This window comes from Cynocephalus volans, chromosome 10, assembly GCF_027409185.1.
Source record: "Cynocephalus volans isolate mCynVol1 chromosome 10, mCynVol1.pri, whole genome shotgun sequence".
Classification (NCBI taxonomy): domain Eukaryota; kingdom Metazoa; phylum Chordata; class Mammalia; order Dermoptera; family Cynocephalidae; genus Cynocephalus; species Cynocephalus volans.
Window position 1 is genome coordinate 132782893 of NC_084469.1, and position 23544 is coordinate 132806436.

At 48.2% G+C, this 23544-nt stretch overlaps 1 protein-coding gene and 1 pseudogene across 1 annotated transcript; both read right to left on the reverse strand.

The window, feature by feature from the left end:
- Positions 1-352: 352 nt before the first annotated feature.
- LOC134389568 (cocaine esterase-like) lies at positions 353-14378 on the reverse strand. The gene is made up of 12 exons (XM_063113129.1): positions 14023-14378; positions 5915-6119; positions 4832-4973; positions 4053-4186; positions 3714-3972; positions 3176-3274; positions 2743-2883; positions 2547-2624; positions 2135-2279; positions 1573-1710; positions 998-1070; positions 353-549 (listed from the first exon to the last, which is right to left on the reverse strand). The coding sequence occupies exons 1-12, from the start codon at positions 14096-14098 to the stop codon at positions 363-365; spliced, it is 1677 nt and encodes a 558-aa protein (XP_062969199.1). The 5' UTR covers positions 14099-14378; the 3' UTR covers positions 353-362.
- Positions 14379-19295: 4917 nt separating this feature from the next.
- On the reverse strand, positions 19296-23455 carry LOC134387728 (fatty acyl-CoA reductase 1-like; annotated as a pseudogene).
- Between the last annotated feature and the right edge of the window lie 89 nt (positions 23456-23544).

Sequence of the window (23544 nt, forward strand, 5' to 3'; positions counted from 1 at the left end):
AAGCCTGGGAGCTCTGAGGAGAGGAGAGAGAGTGTGGGGAGAAGGTGGAGGCAGGGAAGTGGGGATGGGGCCCAGGCCCCAGTGGATGTTGGGAAGGTGGGCTTCTACTGGGGTTTGCCCATCCACAGCTTTGAGTGAGAACTTATTGAATGTGTCTAACAAGAAAGGACCCATGGCAGGCTTGATAACTAAACATCTTGTAGTAGGTGTTTAATAAACATTTCCTGAATGGACGGATGGTAGAATGGACGGATGGCTGTATGTATGAAGGAATCAACCATGGCTATTCAGTGGGGGGGTGTGGACACATCAGGCAGATCTCCCTGCGCTCACGCCCACCCCTCACCCTCCGACACAGGGAGCTACAGTTCCACGTGCTTCTTCTCAGCCTCCATTAGCTCCTGGATCTTCTGGGGTATGGTCTTTGTCCAGAACTGGAACCTGCGGGCCCTCAGGGCCTGGCCCGCTGCAGGCTGTATATTCAGCTGCAGGTATCGCTCCTCCTGGTCAAACACGGGCCAGTGGGGCAGACCCTCGCCGTTGGGGTTCCTGTAGACATGCCCGCCCAGCAGGGCAAGAGGAAGGTCACCATGAGTGCTGCCAAGCCCAGCCCTGCTGGCCCTGACCAGGTCAGGCCAGGAAGACAAGCAGGCCAGGCGGGCTTGGGGAGCGAGGGGGAAGGATTCCAGATATAGCTGGGAAACTGCCTCCCAGTGGTGTCAGCTCCATGGGAGTCGAGGGGGGCAGGCAACCTGGTCTGTTTTGTCCCTCACTCTCAGAGGGAGGCTGTGACAGCACCACAGCACTCTGCCCATCCTACAGGTCACAAGGAGATGGAACTGCCACAAGGCCCCTCTGTGTCCTAGTAGGTCCTGGAGCTGGGGAGGGACTATCATGTGACTCAGGACACATGTATGTTAATCAGGGGCCCCAGGCAAGGGGAGCACTAGGTGGGTACAAGCCCGTGGGGAGGTTAGGCAGGGGTGCAGCATCTCACCCATTTCGAGCAAAGTTGGCCCAGTACTTCATCACCCTCCGGCTCAGCAGCGCCTCCTCCTCAGTGAGTTTAACTGCAGAGTGGAGGACGACAAGTGTCCAGTCCGGGCCACCCCAGGCCAGCTACCCATTCGTGCACCACACTCACCATCCCAGGTGTCACTTCTCCCTGGACCCCTCAGGTCTGGACCTCCATCCCTCCTGCACCCCCCTCGGGAGCCAGGCCCTCTCCTAGTCCCAGCTCCTCACTCTCCCAGACTCTAGCTGGCTCATCGCGGGGCCCTTTGCTCCTTCTGTCTCGGGGAAGCCATTTCAGGAACAAATATGCCTTGGAAACATGTCCCACTGCACCCAGGCCAGACACCATACTCGGGGTGGGAGAGGTGGAGGCAGCACACGCCAGTCTGAGGAGCCTTGCATTCTAATCCCAGCTCAGACTTTTGAGCTCTGAGATCTTGGACACTTGATCCCCATCTCTCTCTGAGTCTCAGTTTCCTCATCTGTACAGTGAGGGCGTCACCCCTCAGGGACTCAGCCAGGGTGTGTCCCACCTCCTGGGGAAGGACGAAGACTCACTGTGGCTGCCCCAGAAGGAGCTTCTGAAGACAAAGAGAATCTCGTCGCCATGGTCGGCCTTCACGTGGGGTGGCTTGATGTCCTTGTAGAGGGAGGGCCGATGCTGGAACTCATAGAAGTAGACGGGGGCATGGGAACCTAGGGGAGTGACAGGTCATGACAGGGGGCCCCCCTCACTTGGAGCTGTCCTGCATTACCCATGGTGACACAATACCTAGGTCTAAAGCTGACTGGAATCTGGACAATGGGGTAGGGGTGTCCTAGGCTGCAGCAGGGGCAGTGTGAAAAACCTGGGATAAATCATGGCCAAGGACTTCTGAGCTGGGTGTTCTTGGGCAAGTCACTGAAGATCACAAACCACAGTTTCCTCATCTGTAAAATGAGGGAAATGTCTGTCTCTAGATTAGCCACGAGGATTTACTGAGGTGAGGGACATCAAGTGCCTGGCAACCAGGGGCCCTGTAAAGATTTGGGCTGGGACCTGGACACCCACAAACCTCTCCTAGGACCAGGGTTCGGAGCTGCCCCCTTGCCAGTCAGGCCTTAGGTAAGATGTACTCACACTGAAAATGTGCTACTTGGAGTGCAGGGATCACGAACATGGCATCCCCCATCATCTCCCGGAACTGGGCTTGGAGGGTCTGGGGATCCTCATTGTCCCCCATGTACTCCTCCATCAACAGGTCACCAGTCTCAGGAGGCAACATCTACCCCAGGTGGATCAGGAAGAGTGAGGTCAGGCAGGCTGCCAGGGGCAGGGAGGCAGCAGCCTCAGGGGTGGGAAGATCGGTCCGGGGATGGGACAGGGATGGGGGGAAAGGGCCAAGCTCAGGGGTGACCCCACCCACAAACACACAACTACCCCCACATTTGCTCACGGGAGTCACTGCACGGGCAGGCTATCTTGGGAATGTGTTTACCCTACTCAGGAGAGAGGCAGCTCCTCTCCAATGGCAGAACCCTGGGAGCCTCACCATCTCTGCTGAAGTTTTCTGCACAAGAGCCTGCATGGATTCTCTGTCCACTTCCTTCTGGGTGTCATAGCCCATGAACTGCATGGTGGGAGGAGAGCCTCATGTTGGGGGTGGAATGGGCCTGGAGCTATGAAGCCCTGCGGCCCCCCACGTGGAATGGGTTCCCCAGGCACGCAGGGCTTGGGGCTGGCCTCACCATGGGGATGGTCCAGCCCCATTCGTCGTTGTTGACACCAATGATGCTGGGGACGGGTCGAAACTCGTCCGAGGCCAGCAGCTCCAGCGGGTGCCTGGGCAGGAAGGCCCCATCCACCACGCCAGGGATTACCTTGAAGGGCTGAGTGGACATGCAAGGTCAGGGAGCAAAGTCAGGTCCCTGACAGTTTCTGACAATCTCTGAGTTCCTTCCACACCTTCCTGGCACACCCCAACGGCTCCCACCCTCCCAAAGAGGTCTTATGCACACGTGGCTTGGCACACGATGGCCTCCATTTCCCATCCAGGTTTATGAGGACACCAGGTCATGGAGATAAAGTAACGTGCCCAGGGCCTGTAAAGGGCACCCAGGCCTGCCTGCCCCCCACTGTATTGCCTCTCACTTCCTCCACACCCATGTCCACTTCCCTGACCTTGTTAATAGCCAGAATCTCCTCTTCACTCTTGCCCCGCAGGCAGCCCACCAGGGCCTTGGAGTCCACCTGGTCACAGGCAGACAGGTTGGCCACCATCTGCAAACAGATCAGGAAGGGGCTGGCTCATACTTCCAGGTAGGGGAGAGGGCTTTGCCCAGGGTCCCGGCAGGGAGCAGGTGCACCTCAAATCTCACAGGGTATTGTGTGTGGATTGCTGCAGTTTTCAAACTGTTCCAACATCCCTCGTGCTCAGAGTTCTCAGCCAGAGGGGCCATCCTACCTGATTAGATGGTTCTGCCCATGGTGGGGGTTCTCAGGCCAGCAGCTTTTTAGGCCACAGAACATACTCAGCCTCCACAATGGAAGCTGTGTGGGGATTCTGACCCTTGAGCCCCTCAGCAATGCCAGTGCAGGGGGCAGTTTCTGAGGCACCCTAATGGTCCTTGTTATCCTCATTTAACAGTCAAGCAGCACAGGCTCCAAGAGGTGGGAAATGAGACAGCAGGTTGGGGCCTCCATGGCTGAGGGCACTCACCGTGGACACCGCATCAGACGAGCCAGTGATGAGGTCAGGCAGCAGAGCTACACCACTCTCCATGATTGCACCGTGGAAGAGCCCTCGGGACATGGGGGATATGACATGTGAGGACACGCTTGCGCCACCTGCAGACTCTCCAAAAATGGTGACACGGTCAGGGTCGCCTCCAAAATGGGCGATATTCTGCTGGACCCAGCGTAGTGCAGCCACTTGGTCTAGGTAGCCCCAGTTCCCGGTTGCATGCTTGTCTCCAGTGCTGAGAAGTTACAAGAATAGGGATCATAGGGCTGTCCTGGCTCTGTGCAGCCCCCTAGCACAGCCCTGGCCTGGTCTCACCTGAAGAAGCCCAGGATACCCAGGCGGTACTGGATAGTGACCACCACCACGTCCTCAAAGGCTGCCAGCGCAGAACCATCATACATGGAAGCTGATCCCACAACAAGCGCCCCACCATGGATCCACACCATCACCTGGGGGAATCAGGGCAGAGACCACATGACGCCCCCCCAGACCAAACCCCACCAGGCTGCTACCTAGACTACCCATGTCTTTGGCTCTGTCCACCTGCCCACAAAGACAGAACTCCAGCGAGAATTCAAGACCTGGGCCATGGAGCAGGGACCCCAGTTCTACCAGGAAACCGAGGCCTCTCATACTTTAGGGTCTACCCATGTGTCCAAGCCTGGCTCCATTACTCCCAGAACCATCTCTGTGGTGGAGAGAAAAGGGGTGTCTCCCTGAATGTCCCACCCGAACATTAATGAAAAGTGTCCTCCATCGCATCTGCCCAACAGATAATCCATAGCTGGGGTCTCTGATGACCTCAACATGCAGTCCTCAGGCACCTGAGTTGGTCCCCTGGGCACTAGTTGGGTGGGTGCGTCCTGGGTCCACCCCAAGGACACAGCCTCTGACCTCTGGAGCAGCCAGGACCACGTGACCACATGTCCAGAGGTCAGCTGCCCACACTGGGTGAGCAGCATTTCTTGGACTGACAGTGACAGGCCTCTCAACAGGATTCATGCTGAAGTGGGGCCCTAGCTGAGCCTGTCCTTTCTAAACTTCTTGCACAAGAAGTGTCCTCCCTCCCCCCAGCACCTTGGTTTGACACTCACAGGCAGGTTAGAGCCCTCATGGGCATGGGCAGGTGTGTAGATACTGAGGTACAGGCAGTCCTCAGACATGGAGGTGGAAGGCACAGTTATGTTAAACAGGCTCTCAGCCTCTGCATTCATCATAGTGGCATTCTGAAGACACCTGGTGGCCGTGGCAGACAGTTGGTCTACGGTCCAAACTAACCAGACCCTGGGTCCAGATTTGCACCCAGCCACCCTCATTCCCCTTCCCCCTGATATGCTGATAACACATGATCCTTGTCTAAAGTCCCTGCACACGAAGCTACAGGTCACAGGCTCTGGGGAAGCTGGGATGGAGCCTGGACTTCAAGGGAGGCTTCAAGGTTGTTGAGGACCTTGGACACCACTCCTCCTGAAGCTGGGAAATCTTGACTCTTAGAGGCCTCTATGGCAACCACTGGCAGCATGTGTTGACATTCACCACTGTATCCTGTCCCCATTCAGGCCTGGGACAGGGGAGTAGCCCTCACACATGTGTTGCATAAATGATTGAGTGAATGTTAATTTCTCATGAGAAGGGCAGTGACACATCCCTCATCCGAAGTCTGGACTCTCAGGGAATCTCATCATTCTCACATAGCCTCCAGTTGTAAGAACACACACATGTCCATTGTCCAGTGGCGCCAGGCCCTGTCAGTGGGCACAGTGACTGTGGAGAGTGGGGGTCTTCAGGGAGCCACCCCTGCTGCCCTTGTCAGGGATCTTCAGTATCTGCTGCTGGAGTCAGGGGTTCCTACAAGGTTCACAGAGCCACCGCAGTCTCTCCCAGACACCTCCCAGTGGTGGCAGAGAACACTCGGCATAACCAGAATCTGGGAAGCTTTCTGTTTCTATCCTCCCTTCAGTACCTGAAGCTAATGCCCTCCAAGTACCAAGCCCTGAGCCAGGAGCCTGGGAATGTTACTCGACTCTCCCAAGTCTCAGCATGCTCATCGGGAAAATGCATGTGGGAATCCAGCAAACTCAGAGGGAAAATTGGCTGTGGGGTTTAGATGAAACACTCAGGACACCCCTACCACCACCTCAGGGCCCAATGTTGCCTGTGTCACTGGGAGAACTCACATGGCCGGGTGGGAGGTCCCATCCCTCACGCCACTCCAAGATTCTGAGGGCTCTGGGGGTGCAAACCGCAGTGGCCCTACAGGTGGCTTGGCAAAGGGAATTCCTAGAAAGGTGTGGACCCCCACATCGGTGCCCTTCACGTGGATGAGGCTTCCTCGCACCTGCCCCGTGTGCGTGGTCCGGATGGGGCTGGCAGAGTCCTGTCCTGTGGACAGAGAGATGGACCTGAGGGTTGGGTCTCCCCATTCAGCTGTCCTCCCTCCCAGCCCGTCGGTATTGCCACCACCTCGCCATCCTCAGCTCGGCTGTAGGGATCCCGATCTACAAACACTGGCTTTACATCTTAGACTTGTCCATCAAAAGCCTCTACTGCCCGTCAGTGAGAAGCTGATACAGAACATCAGCTAAGGCACATCTGGCCCAGACCGAAGGGGAAATCGATCTTCCCCTGACTCGCCACCTAGGACAGCCTCTCTACATGACCCTGCAGGGGCTCCCAGGCCAGCGTCATACCCTGTTTCTGCTCTCCTGTCCCTTGAGCCTTTCCCCATGGGGGGCAGAGAGGGTGGTGGACAGGCTTACCTGCCTGCTCCCCTCCCTCCTAAGGAAAAGGGAGTAGCAGATTGATCTGAGGGCAACGCACAGGCTGAGCTGTCAAGGAGTCTGCTCGCTTGCTCCCCTGCCAGGAGACCGGGCTCTCAGTTTGGGGTGTTTGCATAGCTTTAATTCACTCCTCCTCCCAACCCATGGTTCCCACCAGTGCCTGGTTCTGAGCAAACACACAGGGAAGAAAGTGGCCCTGTCTCTATGACCAGGTTCTCCTTTTGGTGTCCAGTGCTTGTTGCTCCTCTGCCACACTCTCCTGGCTTATGCAGGAGGGACCACCAGCCCCAGGAATTCCGAGACCCATGCAGAACACATGGTGCTGCTGAGATGTCCCGAGCCTTGCATCCACGTCTGTGCTCTCCTTTCTTTCCTCTCCCTTTAGCTTGAATCTGTGCAATGCTCGTGCTCGTTCTCACAATGAGGTTTCCCACCCCTTCCCATCCACCCCACCCCCCACCTTCTGCTAGTCTCTGTGAGGTCCTTGTTGCACTTATTAGGGTAGAAGCTCTTCAGGAGTTGCAACTCTCTTCCCCAGGAACACCACCATTTCATTGCTACCCAGGCAGATTCTGAGACAGGCACCATCTCCTTGTTCCTTCTGTCTCTATGGCCTCCTAATAAGTGCCCCTTTCTTTTTTTTTTTTCTTTTTCTGTGTGTGTGTGTTTGGTATGGGGATCTGAACCCTTGACCTTGGTGTTGGCATGTTCTAACCAACTGAGCTCACTGGCCGCCCCCTTTAATACCCTTTTCCACATGTCCTCATTCCTGTCTGAACAGGGATTTCCAGGATTCCTGTCGTCAGCTGTGGATAGCAGAGGACTGGGCCAAGTCTCCACCTGCCTCCCAGCCAGGCTTCTCCAGGCCTCTGGTTTAGTGTAGCCCTCCAGAGCACAGGCCTGTGTTTAGCGACTCACTGATCTGGCACGTTTCAGGGGATGGTGCTCCTGCTGAGAAGCCGGTCATTGCCCTCTGCCTGCAGCCACGGAAGAGGGTGTGCATGTGCCTGTGTGTGAGGAGGGAGGGAGGGTGGGGAGGGCCTGTCTCTCACTCCACTGCCCTTTGCCCAGCCCCATCAGCTGCCCTCTTTTTCTTGGCATTGAATGGCCTGTCCAAAGATCATCTCTCTAGGGCAGCAGAGAGCTTTTTTCTTTAAAAAAAAAAAAAAAGAATGGAAAGAAAGAAAGGTTGGAATTTCTTTTAGTTCAATATTTATATGTTTGATGACCAATATTAGCAGCCTGTGGCCAGAGCTTATAAATGACAGATGCAAAATTGCACTCTGCTCCCTATCTGTAAGGATATTGATAGCACAACCTTGTCCCTGCCCCTCATGCTCCAGCCCTATCCCTTCCTGGCCCCTTTCCTGTAGCCATCTCAGGCTTTCCTCCTCCTAAAGCCCTATGTGGGGAGGAGATGGAGCCAGGCATCAGGGGTCTGAAGTGCGATCCACCCAGAGTACAGACTTCAACCACATGCTTGCAACTTCCAAAGTAATAGAGGCAGAGGGGTCCCCTCTCAGACACCTCACCCAGATTTGTCCTGGCATTAACAGGCCTTCTTAGAGAATACTGGGTCCTGGTAGGAGATGGCATTCTATCTGTTTCTGCCAATCTGCTGATTCTCTGGTCTGCACCTTAAAAGTTGCAGTCGGTTCCCAAGACCTTCTGCCCCTTCATTCGTCTCCAGGCCCAGCACCCTAGGGCTGAAACTTTGAGGAAAAGCCAGTGACTTATTTCCAGAGTGCCTCAGTTAGGGCAACTTCTCTGTAAAGGACCCTGAGTACTGAGCAAAAACCTCATTAAGATTATTGTTAATGACCCATAACTGGAAGCTTCCTGCTTCTTTTGTTGTTGTTGTCGCTCCTGTGGAAAAACTGAAAAGATTACTTCTTTATGTATTTTTGTCTTTTTATCAAAGGGGAGGTGCAGAAACCCCTTCAGAGCAGGGATAGTGCAGGGAGAGTGTCTCTGACTTTGGGATATTTTACCTATAGAAATCTCCAAGCTGATAGTTTGTTTTGAGTTTTGGTCTTTACATTTGTTTGTTTGTTTTTTGGTTTGGAAAAACAAGCATTTTTACGATGCATGTAAATTGGTCAGCAGAAAAGGGAGCTCAGGAGTGGTGGCAAATGGACCAATGTCCCTGCTGGGTTTCCCTTCTCTTAGGGTCTGGGAGGGGAAATGGTTTTCATTTGTGAGCGAGTGTCTCTGTTTGGGGACAGAGGAACCAGGGGAGTTTCATCGCATTTCCTGCCACCTAGATCATTTCCTGCTCTTAGATCCAGCCTTGCTAAGAGAGTCTCAGACTGCAGGGCCTACCCTGCCCCCATCTTTCCAAACACCAGGGCAAAAAACCAGAAAGCAAAAGAAAATATTTATACGTATCTACATAATATAAAAACACTTGATGCTTTAAAAAAAACTCCTCTGAAAGAAAAAAGAAAAAAAGTAAAAAGAATGAAAACGCACACACACAAATAAGAGAATAAACAAAAACTAAAAGAAAGAATAAAAATAGGAATATATATATATAGATATTTTGTCTATTTGTGACCGGCCGTACCGCGCTCAGCCAGTGAGCGCACCGGCCATCCTTATATAGGATCCGAATCCACGGCGGGAGCACTGCTGTGCTCCCAGCGCCGCACTCTCCCGAGTGTGCCACGGGGGTCGTCCCAAAATAGGAATATTTTTAAAGTGAAACAAAAAAATCTTTTCATAAATAAAATTCCTAAAGTCATTATTAAAGGGTTTGGTTGTGTTTTTTTGTTTTTTGGAGAAATATTGTAAATATATATTTCTTGTTGCTGATTTAGCCATTCTCGGATGTTATACTAAAATTGTAAATTAAATGTAAGCACTAAGGGGATAAATCAGACGCTATCTCAATCCACACTTATTATTTTGGGTCAGGGAAAGAAGGAACTTAGTTGAACTTAGTGTTTTTTTCTAAAACTTCTCCTTTTAGAAAGAGCAAGGACATCTTTCCTCTGACATGCAGAATGGAAGATATTTTTGTATAATAAATTTTTTTTTAAAAAAATGACCAGTAAGGGGATCTTAACCCTTGACTTGGTGTTGTCAACACCACACTCACCCAGTGAGCTAACCGGCCATCCCTATATGGGATCCGAACCCATGGCCTTGGCGTTATGAGCACCACACTCTCCCACATGAGCCACTGAGCCACGGGCCAACCGTGTAAAAAATTTTTTTAAAGAGAAAAAAAGAAATAGCCTCTACTGAGAAATATTTTGAGTAGGGTTTTTTGTTTTTGTTGTTGTTTTGTTTTGAAATAAAAAGGTTTGAAAGAAAAAAAAGAAAGAAACCTCCTGCCTGTAACACTGTCCCCTCCACCCTATCTGCCTTCACTGGGCCTGGCCCCAGCCTCCCCCACCAGGCTCACTGAGGCTCCTCAGGGCTTGACTCTTTCATTCAGCCAACAGCGTCACAAAAATGATCACATAGGCTTGATGGAGTGAAAGTGTCCTTGCCACTGTGTGCCAGGTCATGTGAGGCAGCGGAAGAACTGGTGGAATCAGACAAGGTTTCTGACCTCAGGGATCTCATCTTCCAGGTGGCAAGAAATGACATAAAGAAAGCACCCTGCAAACAAGGAGCAATGGCGGTGAGGGGAGCTATAAGAGAGAAGCGCAGCTACGACTAGAACAGCCTAGAAAGCACAGTCCACCTGCTGTGGGGATCCAGGAGGGAGCAAGTGATTGCAAGTCACCCAGCGGAAAAAGCCAATATTCTTAATAGATAGAGTTTCTACATACGAACGAGAAATATGCCAGCCACACATAGAAAAAAGTGGTGTAAGAATATGTTCAGAATAGGCAGTACAAATAAATGGTTCTTAAACAAATGAAAAGCTGTTCACCTCACTCATGGCAAGAGAAATATACATTGAAATCTGATTGAAATGCGATGTCAATGACTCATTTTGTCATAAAAAACAACGCGGCCAGTACATATCTTCTGTCGGCAGTACAGAGCATCACTCAGAAGTGGCCTTGCCAAACAACAAAACAAAGTAAAGCCTAAAACCCCAAATCTGAATCTGATCCAGCCTCTAGAATATAAATATAAGTTTACAGGGCACACAGGGGACAGAGGAACAGTTAAAAGGAACCACAGGGATGACATCAGCAAAACCCAAATGGTGGGATCCTCTCCAGAACAATTAAATAGTTTCTTCAACACGACAACAAATCAGAAGGAAAATAAAAGAGGCAGATTGGGAATCTGCAGGTTGAAAGAGACTCAGGAAACACATAGAGTGGCTGGCCAGTTAGCTCAGCTGGTTAGAGCATGGTGGTATAACACTAAGGTCAAGGGTTTGGATCCCTTTACTGGCCAATGGCCAAAAAAAAAAATTCAAGGAAACATACAGAAAATAGCAGGTACTGAAGGATGGGCAAAAACTGGAACCTTCCTACTTTGCTGGTGGGAAGGTAAAATGTTACAGCTGCTTTGTAAAGCTGGCTTCAAATGATTAAATAGGGAATTACCATGTGAACCAGTAATTTCACTATGAGGCATAAACCAAAGAGAATCAAAAATAGAGGTTCACATAAAAACTTGTACATGAATGTTCCCAGCAGGATTATTCGTATTAACCCAAAAGTGGCTATCCAAATGTCCCTCAACTGATGAACGAAATCAATAAAATGTGGTATATCTGCATAATGGAATATTATCAGCAATAAAAAGGAAGTTCTGCTACATGTTTCAACTCGGATGAAACTTGAAAACATTGAGTGAAAGAAGCCAGTCACAAAAGACCATTACTGTGTGATTCCATTTAAGTAAAATGTCCAAAATTAGCATTCCCCTAGAGTCAGAGGATATGACTGGTGGATGCCTAGGGCTGAGGTTGGGGGTTAGGGTTGAAGGGAAATGGGAATTGATATGGTGAACTCTGTGAATACACTAAAAATCACTGAAGTGTATGCTTTAAATGGATAAATCGTATGGTATGTGAATGATATCTCAAAGCCGTTATTAAAACTAAAGAAACAGGGCCGGCCCATGGCTCACTTGGGAGAGTGGTGCTGACAACACCAAGTCAAGGGTTAAGATCCCCTTACTGCTCATCTTAAAAAAAAAAAAAAAAAAAAGCTAAAGAAATACATTTACCAGTGTGCAAAGTATGAACCTTATTCAAATCCTGATTTTTTTTAAAAACCTGCATAAATATCATTTAAAAATAATATAAAGTAAGAATATTTGACTAGATATTTGATTACATTGAGAACTTATGGTATTCTGGAAATATATACACTCACACACATAAACACAGATATGTATTCCTTTCTTTTAGTAAGACATGATGAAAAATGTATAGATGATATGATGACTGGGATTTGCTTCAAAATAGTGCAAGGGAGAGGTGGCTGTCCGGATAAAAGCAGGTTGTCCCAGTCTTGATCACTATTGAAGGTGGCTGATGGGTACGTTGCGTTGGTTATACTTATTCTCTCTACCTCAGAGACTGGGCTGGCGCCTTGGTCCTGTGCAGCCCTGGGGCAGCCCGACCTTCTCTGTGTCTTAGGGCACAGGGAGGTGCACAGTCAGGCCCACAGGTCCCTGCTATTGTTAGCTCTACTAGCTCCCACCTTTCTCTCCCACCATCTCAGGTTCTGCCTCTGCAGAATTTGGCAGATCCGAGCCGGGTCCCATAACAAAAAGTAAAAAACAAACACAGCCTCAGGAAGCTACTGCCATCCTACACTTATCAGATCGACATGGATCAACATGTTCGATGCTATCCGGGGTCGATGAGGCCGGGGTCAGCAGCCACTCACAGGCTCCAGAGAGGGCAACTTAGCAACGCTTTTCCACGTCAAAAAGCCCACTCCTCTCCCCAGTAACATGCTGCCTACACACAATTCCTTGCCAGGTGGGATGTCTATCCATGTAATTCATTGTAACCACTGAAGCCTGACGTTAGATACAGGGAAGAAAAAAATCTGCTGAAATGTAACTGATTAGAGACCGGTTATGTCAAGGACACCTCATGTTTTTTTGTTGTTGGCGGCATAGAGATGGGAACCCTTGACCTTGGTGTTATCAGCACCACGCTGTGACCAAGTGAGCTGAACAGCCAGGCCTCGGATGCTTCATCCTTGAAGAGAAGCCCTTCCATTGAAGGGTTTGAGGAAAGGGCCGGCCCGTGGCTCACTTGGGAGAGTGTAGTGCTGAAAACACCAAGGCCACGGGTTCGGATCCCTATATAGGGATGGCCGGTTAGCTCATTTGGGAGGGCGTGGTGCTGACAACACCAAGTCAAGGGTTAAATACCCCTACCGGTCATCTTTTAAAAAATAAAAAATAATTTTTAAAAAAGGGTTTGAGGAAGGTCTACCATGTAGGGGTGAGAGGAGGTCACCCGCTGTTGTCAGGAAGAGAAAAATCCTGGCACAAAAAGGGGGTTTGTGACCATTTAGGTAAAAATGAAAGACAAGTGCATACATGTATTCTTGGTTAAACTCCTGGGTGGTAAGTGGAAGGCCCTTAGGGGCCTTGTTTGTCCCTGTGGAGGAGCCAGGACTGGGTGGGACAGAAGAGGGTATGACCTATCACCTGGGCTCTCTTATGTCTTGTCAATTATTCTTTCTGAATGTGGGTCCAACCCAAAATAATATTTTAAAAAGGAGCCATCAGTGAAGCTGGGCAGATCTCCCTGCCTAATAGGTCCTGGTGACTTCTGAAAGCCTGGTACAGGGCAGGTAAGGGAGAAAGTTCCTTGAGAGTGAGTCATAGGGGAGGGGTCCTCCTGGCTAGATTAGACTGGGAAAGGGTGAAGGAGAGAATCAGGTCCTACACCAAGGGGTGTTGTAGGTGAGAGGATCACGGGCTTCATACACACCCCGGGCACAGTGCCACAAGGCCTGAGATTCTGAGATCCTTGGCATGGAGAAAGCCTGGAAGGCACAAAGTACCATCACATCACCTTTGCCTTGGAGGCCACATCGGTGCACAGGGAAGAGGGACACAGGCTGCTTCTCACATCTGGCTGCTTCTCAGATTGGCTTTAGGCTGTGGTTCCAGGGGCTTCTGTATTCTCTGAGGGCCAGTAACCTTGCCTGGGGCCCCTTTGGAGGGGATCAGGGTGCCACTCTAGCCAAAGGTGAGACACTCAGAGCCAAAGACAACAGGAAGGGGTTATTGTTGTTACTATCCTCTGGCAGCACGGGCTCCAGCCACAAACACAGGAGGAAAACGTCCTGACCCTACCCTGCTACCCTCAAGGCTGCTAGTACTCCACTCAAACGTCCTCTTTGTTTGGGGGCCTGGGGCAGCCCTGACCCTCTCTGTGACTCAGGGGGCACATCCTGAGTGGTTGGGAGGCTCGGGTGGGGCGCACGGTTCCCGCACTGTCTGTCATCTCCTCAGTTCCCACCTCCCTGGCGTCTTCCCTCCCACAGTCTAAGGTTTGCCTCTGCAGAATGTGGCAGATCCCACCCCGGTCCCTGTCGCCCCCGACAGAGCCTCACCCTGGCCCCGGACGAGGAGAACCAGGAGCCCACAGGCCACGGCGCTCAGCCGCGCGCGAAGTCGGTCCAGCCGCATGGTCTGCTCGCGGGGTATGGTCTACTCGCAGGTCTTCCTTTGCGCTGCGGGCGGGCGCGCTGCTTTTCTCGGAGGCTGCCTGGGCCGGTCCTGCCGCGGATCGCGGATTGATGTCTCACCGGCACGGAGTTTGCACAGGGCGGGGAGCAGGTGGGGCCCGCGGGATTGGGGCAGGGCAAGGTGGGTCGGCAGGAGAGCGGGACGAGCGGGCACAGGTCACGTGGAGAGCCAATGGCTAGCAAGGGCGGCGTGGCCTCTTTTCTGCTCGGGTTCCCTTTGGCCTCCTAGGAAGGAGCTGCGCGGCTTTTGCAGTCCCTCTGCAATATCAAGCATCCTATCCTCAAACCTGAAATCACTGCATTCACTGTCATTGTAGTCACAGGTCTGACAAGGATGTGGGGGGGTGCAGAGGAGGGAGTCAAAGTCTGTAATTGGAGAACCCAGGAGGGCTTCTCTGAGGAGGACCCCGGGGTGCCACTCCAAGTGGGACAACAGGCCTGGGGTGGGGGCTGGTGTCTGGTCTTCCCTGCCCGGGGGGTGACTGAACCTTGAGGTGGGATGGGAGGAACTGAAGTTGATTTTTTAAAAAAAATTAAGGGGATTTCTGCTAATTCAATTAGTAAAGAGGAGGGCTGGCCAGTCAGCTCAGTTGGTTAGAGTGCAGTGTTATCACACCAGGGTCAAGGGTTTGGGTCGTTCTGCCCACCAGCTGCCAGACAAAACCAAACCAAACCCAAAGAGTCAATTAGTGAGACAGAAAATATAACAATAAAATAAAAAATTGACGTGAAATTCAGATAACATACAATGGAACCATTATAAAGTGTACAATTCAGTGGCAGTTCGTTTATTCCCAATATAATGCAACTACCACATCTCTCTAGTTACACAGCTTTTTCATGACCACAGCAAAACACCACTAACTAATACGTAATCACTCCCCCTTCCACCTGATAACCTTAATTTGCTTCCTGTCTCTATGAATTTACCTGTTCTGGATGTATCATATAAAAAGAGTCATACACTATGTGACCTTCTTTGTCTGGCCTTTTTCACTCAGCATAATGTTTTCCAGGTTCATACTAGCTGTGGTGTGTATCGGTGTCTCTCATGGCTGGGTAATATTCCATTGTATGAATATACCACACTTTGTTTATCCACCCATTCGTCGATGGGCATTTGGGCTGTTTCCACCTTTCGACTACTATGAATAATGCTGCTGTAAACACCTGTGTATCAGTTTCGGTGTGGGCTTACGTTTTCATTACTCTTGGGTCTAGGAATTGAATTTCTGGGTCATATGGTAATTCTATGTTTAACGTTTTGAAAACTGACAGCCTGTTTTTCATTCCACCTTGATGATGTTCTTTTTTCTTCTTCTTTTTTTTGGATGATGTTCTTATACAGCCTCAGGGCTTTGGGCCTGAGCAGCCCTGCCATGAGACCCAGGACTGCAGATGCCCAGGGTGTACGTTGGGGTGACATTCTCTTTGCGGCCCACTCTGCTGGAGGATTAACAAGTGACATGGCAGAAGCAAGACACTGCCCCCAAGCGGCCCTGAGGCTCCTGGGCAGGGGAAGCTGAGGTCTGTGGTTGGAGATGGGGGTGGGGCAGGAAGATGATAAGAGGACCCGCCTCTCAGAGTTGAAGTGAGGTTACATGTGTGTGGAATCAGAGCCCATGGAAATCTGTCTTTGCCTCATGGGTCTGTCAGGATTTCTGTGTCCCTACTGGCTTGGGAGACCTGAAGGGAGGGCAGGACTCACCTCTGGGCCTCAGTGTCAGGAATATGGCTGGGATGGGAGGATGGGTGGATACCTGCTGGCTCAGTGAGAGACAGGGTGAGGGTCATGCCTAGACAAGATGTCAGATTCCCTTCTGGGGTTCCAGCTGGCACCCAGGGGTGGAGAGAAAGGCCTTAGGATGGAATTTCCCTTCCACCAAAAATAAACCATGCAGCTTCCTGAATCTTCCATGACAGCCTGTCTGGGGGTGGGGAGAGGCCTCTGCTTTTCAGAGCTCCCACCTTGCCTCTGTTCTTCCCTAGTCCTCCCTCCCTTCCTTGTTGCTATAACAACCCCATCCCCAGTCACACCCCCTTGACCATTCCACGAGGATTTACACTCCTGGCTCTGGCATGCTTTTCCAGCAAGCTTCCTCTGCTGGCCTTCAACTCTCACATCCGGGCACCTGGATCTCCTCCCCTCCCACCCCCACCAGATGCTGTCAGGAGAGAGTGTCCATCTGTTCCCAAGGCCAAGCCCTGGGTCCTAGCACTGTGTATGAGTGGGCCAGGAAGGTGCCTGGGGCATAAAATTTAAAGAGGCACTCACCCCCAAGGTCATAGGATGAGTGCCTCCTAAATTTTTTCACTAAGTTTCTTGCTTGCCTCCCCCTAGTCCCTGCTTTGAGGCCCACTCATGGGTACCAGGCCAGGTCCCCTTCCACCTCCTCAGTGCTGTCTCTTCTGCACCATCAGCTGCTGCTGCATCCCTCCCATGGAGGCAGGAATAGAATAGGCACACCCCAGGGAAGCTGCTCATATTCAGATCAGATGGGCACTGCCTCTTTACCTGGCAGTTAATGGACTCATAATGCCTTGGTGACAGCTTAACCACCCATTAGGGGCCTTTGGGGATGTGGGAGGGAGAGAGAGAAGTTCTGGGGATGTGTGTCTCTGGCGGTGATGCCTACACACCTCCTTGGCACATAACTTTGCTTGGTAATAAAGCTCTTCCTTCCCATGCACTTGTTTCTGTGAAAAGATTTTTCTTTTCATGGATAGACCAAGAGCCTGAATCTGCGTCCCTAACAAAATTGGCTTGCCAGACAGGAGATAAGGGAACTCTGGGTCAGGCACCAGAGGAGACCCCAGCTGTTAGAAAATAATCTAAGTGATTCATTTTCAGAAATGACTTATCTGAGGGTGTTTTAAATGATTCAGGCCAAACCCGGAAGTTGTGTGACTGGTCCAGCCCATTCCCAGAGGGTGGGAGGGTCCTGAACAGATAGAGCTCTCCTTGAGTTGGTAATTAGTTACTAGTCCCCATTGTTTTCTTCATTCCCTGGTGTTTATCCTTTCACAGGGCTTTAGCAGGCCTTTTTCACGGGCTTGTCCTGAGCCCCCAGACAAGGGAATTCCTTGCAAGGGGGTAATAAATTTTAGGTGTCATTTGGGAAGATTGTGCATCGCGTAGTACTCAGCCAATGAGGAAGTGGGGGGAGGGACTTGTGTACTAGGGAATAAACTGCTTGCTACAGCCCTTTTCTGTGTGCCTGTCCCATTCACAGACACCCAGACTTGTAAGGCCATTATTAAAGCCTTACTTTGTTGTACCTTGTGTCTCTGTGTCTATCCTTTAGCATTGGACAGGTGAGGGCATTTCTCACACTAGCCATCTAAATTCTAACAAAATGCCCTTTATTCTTTTACTCTCTCCCTCTCTCCTTTTTTTTTTTTTTTTTTTTTTTCCGTCTTTAAAGTGACTACCAAAAATCGTGGTTCGGATCTGGTGCTCTCACCACTCGTCTCCAGGTGTCTGATGGGCTGCCGGCTGCTGCGTGCATTTGGTTCCATCTCTGCTGAAGGTTGTGTAGCAGTCTTGCTGCAGGCCTTTGTCTAATGTGTTAGGGACCTTTTGTTCTGAGCTCAATAAGCCTGTGGCAGTTACTTTGCAACTCTTTGGTCATACTTGAATATATTTTTCTTTTAGGTCCCCATTTCTCTCTGGATTTTTGCTTCTCCCCAAGGAACTATTTAGACAATTGAAACCCCTTTTCCTTGAACCTCTTTGTGCTCCTCTTGTTATCGTTTTGCCAAGACTCCGAGGCCTCATGAGAAACACAGCCATGGCATGCCAACTGACCTCCTTTTTGGATCTGCTGACTTCCTCTCAGAGCCCCAAGAGTCAAATGGCTTTGGCTTTGTTTGTTCATTGGCTCGGCCCTTAGTAACCCAGTTAAGGAAATCCTATGGTGGAGTTCTATGATTTTATTTGATCATGGCATCCATTTCTTCAAACAAACGAACAAACAAAACACCTTTCTCTGTGTCCTCTGATATACTCAAACTCCTTGAAAAGGCTTACTGTGCTTTGCAATCTTGCTTCATTTACAGAGACATGATTTAAATCCAACTGTCCTTTTTTTTTCCCCCCACAGGGTTGATTTTTATTTGATCATAATAACATGGGGAGGAACAATGTATACCCACTCTTTTTGACACTAACAGTTTTACTGAATTTGTTTTCACTTTATTTATTTACTTATTTATCTATCTATCTATCTATCTATTTATTTATTTATTTTTAAATTTTTTATTTTTTTAAAGATGACCAGTAAGGGGATCTCAACCCTTGGCTTGGTGTTGTCAGCACCACACTCAGCCAGTGAGCCAACCGGCCATCCCTATATAGGATCTGAACCTGTGGCCTTGGTGTTATCAGCACCGCACTCTCCCAAGTGAGCCACGGGCCGGCCCTTGTTTTCACTTTCCTTCAAAAAACACAGCATATGTTGATATGGATTCTCAAACCCATTTAGATCCAATTGGGTCTTTAGAAATAATATATAGCCTTCCAATTAAGAAAGTAACTGATTGCTTATAGAAAAATGATGTGCATCAGATATTTAATCAGAAAAAGAAAAATGAGAATATGTTTTTCACGTTTGACACCACTCAATAACTTACAGGATGATGTGAAAATAGTTTGGCTATGATTTTAGCAAAACTAAAACCACTTCGACTGTTTTTAAAAAAAAATCAAACACTGTAAGAATCAAACATCTACCAATGTAGCTAGTATTCCTGTCCAAATAAATGCTTTCCATTGCACTGAATATTAGAAGTAGAAATTCACTATATGTTAAGGCATATTTTAATTAGTATGTTCCAAAATTGCACAGTTATACTGGTCAGTGTTCTTATTTCCCCACTCCTGCCTTTATCCCACACCCACTTCTTCTAGGGATCTAAATTAAGTCATGGTTTTGGTGGCTACTGTAGATTTTAGCTGGCGTACCACAGTGTGTTCGCTAGGTTTTATGAGCATAAACATTAAATGTTACATAAAATGTACAATAATTTACTCCACACTCTGATCTAAGATGGTTTAACGTCTTGACAAAAGGTGGGATGACATAAGTACGTTTTATATTTTGTACATTTAGACCACCATATACATAGATGTTCTAATGCTAAATTCTTGGTCTTTGGTCTCTCATAGTGCTGGATGCTTGGAAGTACGACAAAATTTGTAACACGGTGTTGGGAAAATGGAACAATTTGGTCAGGCTCCCCTCACCTCGGAGCCTGAGCTGGTTCAGGGTGGCTTGGTAACATTGTGTGTGGGGGGGTGGAGTAAGTGCACCTGCATGGCACCACTTTAGCTGGTGTTTACTGCCTCGGGTGCCCGCCCTGCACGGCCATGTTTCTTCCAGACCTGCAGATTCCAAGGACCGTGTGGCCAGTTGCCTAGCTTATAGACCTGTGTAAAGGGTCTATAAGTCTATAAGTCTATGGGTCTGGTGACCCAGCCTGTGTGTGAAGGGTTGGTGACCCAGTCTGTGAATGGGTTTGAGGGGTCTGGAAGCTCCAGACCCAGCCCTAGCTCAACCATCAGCCCAGTTGGTACAGGATTACCAGCAGGTAAAAGAGCCGCAACAACTAGCATGGTCGCCTACCTTTACAATTGGCGTCACAAACAGGATTAAGAGCTAGACAGTTGGCTCTGTGAGCAGGATACACAACATCAGCCTTAGCCTTAGCCTCGCAGTAGCCAGACACACCGACTAACCACAAAGTACCAGGTGTTTCTTGCCGTTTGTGATCTTGCAATAAAAATGCTCCAGATCAGGATCACAAGAACAGTATTGAAACCATAACGTATGTTCTGCAACTTGTTCAGATGTTTTCTAGCTGCAGGAAGGCCAGACATTTCTCTGTTCAATACATATTTCTTAGTTCCCGTGCAGTAGTTCTCTATATATTCTGCCCGATGTAACTGTCATATATCAATACGAAGGTCTTTTTATCTTCAGGGTTTAGTTGATTCATTAACATACTGACATTGTCAGTATTCCAAACTCAAGAATTACTTGTGAAATATTCAAGAAACAACATAGCTTTGTGAAGATGAGTTACTGTTTTCATCATCCTTGGGCTTCTTCCAGTCATCCTGAAGTAGACATCATACCGGAATGCTGGGGCCTTATGGCTTACAGCAATCCAATAATGATATAAAAGGTGATTGGAGGTTAGATTTACATTGGGCCATCTGAAGGCCTGTTCGAGAGGATTCCTCTTGAAAGTGGAAATTACGTGGTATTTAACTTCACCCCAGTGGAAAGGATTAGTGCTGCCTGTTGTGTAATTACACACCATGATGTTTCCTGGTCTATTACCTCCGGAATACTAGGCTGCTGCAAGACTCGTGTTGACAATGACATCTACAGGAACGAGATCTACAAGGGGCATGGTTGGAGGCACACATTGTTCGAAGAATTCCTTTCTCTGCCACAATAAAGAGACCGCTTGGTCCATTAAAGTTATCAGTCCATCCTGGAAAAGGTTCCTTCTAACTGACACCAACAATTGATGGCCTTACAATTGCCACATTTAGCTTTGCTCCTTGTTGTACAACATATTCTACCAGTGCTTTTGTATATATGTACGTATTAAGTCTGTCTCCTATTAATTTTGGTGTGATGTCATTTACTAGGCCATCATCCATCCACTCTAAAGAATCAATCAGCTTCTTGGGACCCACAGGGGGTGGATAAACTACTTCATCAGTATGCTTTCGATTGCAGTAGGCATATGCTGTTGATACATGCATGAACACTTCCAGATTCTTCATTTGTTGTGCAAGGAGAATAAGCTGTTGTGTAGAAATCACATTTAACTGAACAGCATCTCTTAGATTTTCATTAAACCTCACAGTAGCTGTACAGTGGGATATAAGATTGGTGGAATCTATAATGACCTCTTTATCTTATTCACTAAGAACCAGTTTAGGTTGGGTAAGTTCACTGTTGACTACTATAATTTTCTCTCTAAAAATCTGGATTTTCATCTTTCAATCTGTCAAAGAGCTTGCCACTAAGGACTTCTTCCACTCACCCTTGGGGTGTCTGTCTAGCTTTCTGCCTCACCAAAACATGCACTGAATTCACCTTAGGACAAGACCCCAGCAACTTTTCCAGGAACACCTTCCCTAGGAAACCAGTAGCTCCTGTCAGGAGGACATTCTTGCCTTCATAGTATTCTGGTATTGAAATAATTTCGACCCTCTTTCAGGAAACCTTCTCCTGATTAACTCCACACCGCGCAGATTACTTCTCTGCTCCGAGTCACCTCAGCACTCAGGTATTCTAGGTGCAGAGCTCGGGCCTTGCATTCCCCCTGGCCATCCAGTGAAGGCTGCGCTGCCACCACTGCTGTCGCGCTCTCCTTACTAGCCTGTCCACTGCCCCCAACCAGCTGCTCCAACTGTCCTTTTTAAACTAGTGAGTTTTATATTTTACTTGTCTCATTACTAACATTTTAAACAGAACCTATAAGACCTTTGTTTCTGTGATTTTTTTTTTTTTTTAATGTCTGCAAATGTGGATATGTAAGCTCTATGTTATGTCTACATGTTCAGGTCCATACATATGTTTGTATATTGTTTACATGGTACCAAATTGGCTTATAAATAATGCACACTGATTAACTACATAAACATAAATGTTTTCAAATTCACTTGACTTTAGTTTCAGGCTCCGCACGGCAGCCCTGGATGTCACATGGCCCTGAATACCACTTTGGTATTTGGGACCCAGGATGACTAGGGAAAAGGGACCTACATCCAATATCTCAAAGGCCTTAGTTGATACTGGTTGATAAAGGTGTAGCTTGGTATAAGTAAATCAGACAATATATATAAATGGGTTTAATGCTTATAAATGAAATTGTAATAGTTTCAAAATTCTTTTAGTTATTTGAAATCTTAAAGTCATTTTATGTTTAATTAAGTAATAGATAACCATAAATATTTGAGGTGTTTCAACACAGAAACATTGTTTTTTATGCAATACATTAAAAAGCTAAATATATTTGTATCTGTTAAAAAAAAAACCTAAAAATATGTCTCTTCAGAAATTAGAAATGTTTTTTATATATAAATATTAATATTAAACAGTTCAAAATTGCTTGCTTCCTATGTTTTTCACTGGAAATCACGGTTACTGAGGGTTAATTATAGTTAATATACATAATTCAAACTGCTAGGTATAAGATTTTGTATACAGAATGTATAAAGAAAGTAGGATGTGAGAAAAGTAAAATGTGCTTTTGGCAAAGGCTGTAGAAGGCATGAAGATGTAATACGCTTTTTGTTAAAAGAAAAATTTGTCTTGGGGCTGGCCCGTGGCTCACTCGGGAGAGTGCGGTGCTGATAACACCAAGGCCCCGGGTTCGGATCCCATATACAGATGGCCGGTTCGCTCACTGGGTGAGCGTGGTGCTGACCACACCAAGTCAAGGGTTAAGATCCCCTTACCGGTCATCTTTTAAGAAAAAAAAAAAAAGAAAAGAAAAATTTGTCTGGTTTAAAGGTATTTAATGGGCTTGTCAGAGCTTGTAAAATGTTTATAATAATCTGTGTGGCCAAAACCAACTGAAATTTAGATAGATAGATAGATTTAGATAGATTTGTTTATAAGTTTTTATTAAAATTAGCTGTAATGTTAACAGTACACTGGTACAAAAAGTAAAATTTGGTTTCCTTCTTTTAAATAAGATATTCATGTAAAATTAATAACAGATAATGAAAGATTTGTGTTCACTTTTTTTTTTTTTAAAAGATGACCGGTAAGGGGATCTTAACCCCTGACATGGTGTTGTCAGTACCACGCTCAGCCAGTGAGCCAACCGGCCATCCCTATATGGGATCCGAACCCACAGCCTTGGTGTTATCAGCACCACACTCTCCCGAGTGAGCCACGGGCCGGCCCTTGTGTTCACCTTTTGAGTAAACTACACAAAAGTAAACGATGAATAGGAGATATTTTCCATAAAATCCATGGAAACCCAGGATTGCTGCCTCATGACTTTAACCTTTGCTAGAGACCTTTGGAACTACTTAGTACACCAAGTTTTTGGCTGGGAAACCATACGTATCTATTTGGTAGAACTGTCTGGGGCTCAGACTGGGCCTTATGTAATCTGCTCTGACCACTTGTAGCCCTTACTTTGAATATTCTCCTGAAATCTTTGGTAAAAGGCCCAATGGCAGTTAGCCCATTTTTTCTTCTATGCGGATGCCCAGTTGAACGGCCTACATACTAGTCCCACACCTAACCTTATTGTTGGGCATCAGTTTTATTGCGAGCAAAAAAGAGTCTACAGGGAGGGATACTCCTATGGGACACCCAGGGATGAGAGGACAGAGTATCGAGCTCCTTT

Coding starts and splice junctions, on each gene's coding strand:
- LOC134389568 (XM_063113129.1), bottom strand. CDS start 14,098: ATGCGGCTGGACCGACTTCGCGCGCGGCTGAGCGCCGTGGCCTGTGGG. Junction 2,625..2,742: donor GGGGCTGGACCATCCCCATG/GTGAGGCCAGCC, acceptor CCCACCATGCAG/TTCATGGGCTATGACACCCA. Junction 550..997: donor GCCAACTTTGCTCGAAATGG/GTGAGATGCTGC, acceptor GCATGTCTACAG/GAACCCCAACGGCGAGGGTC.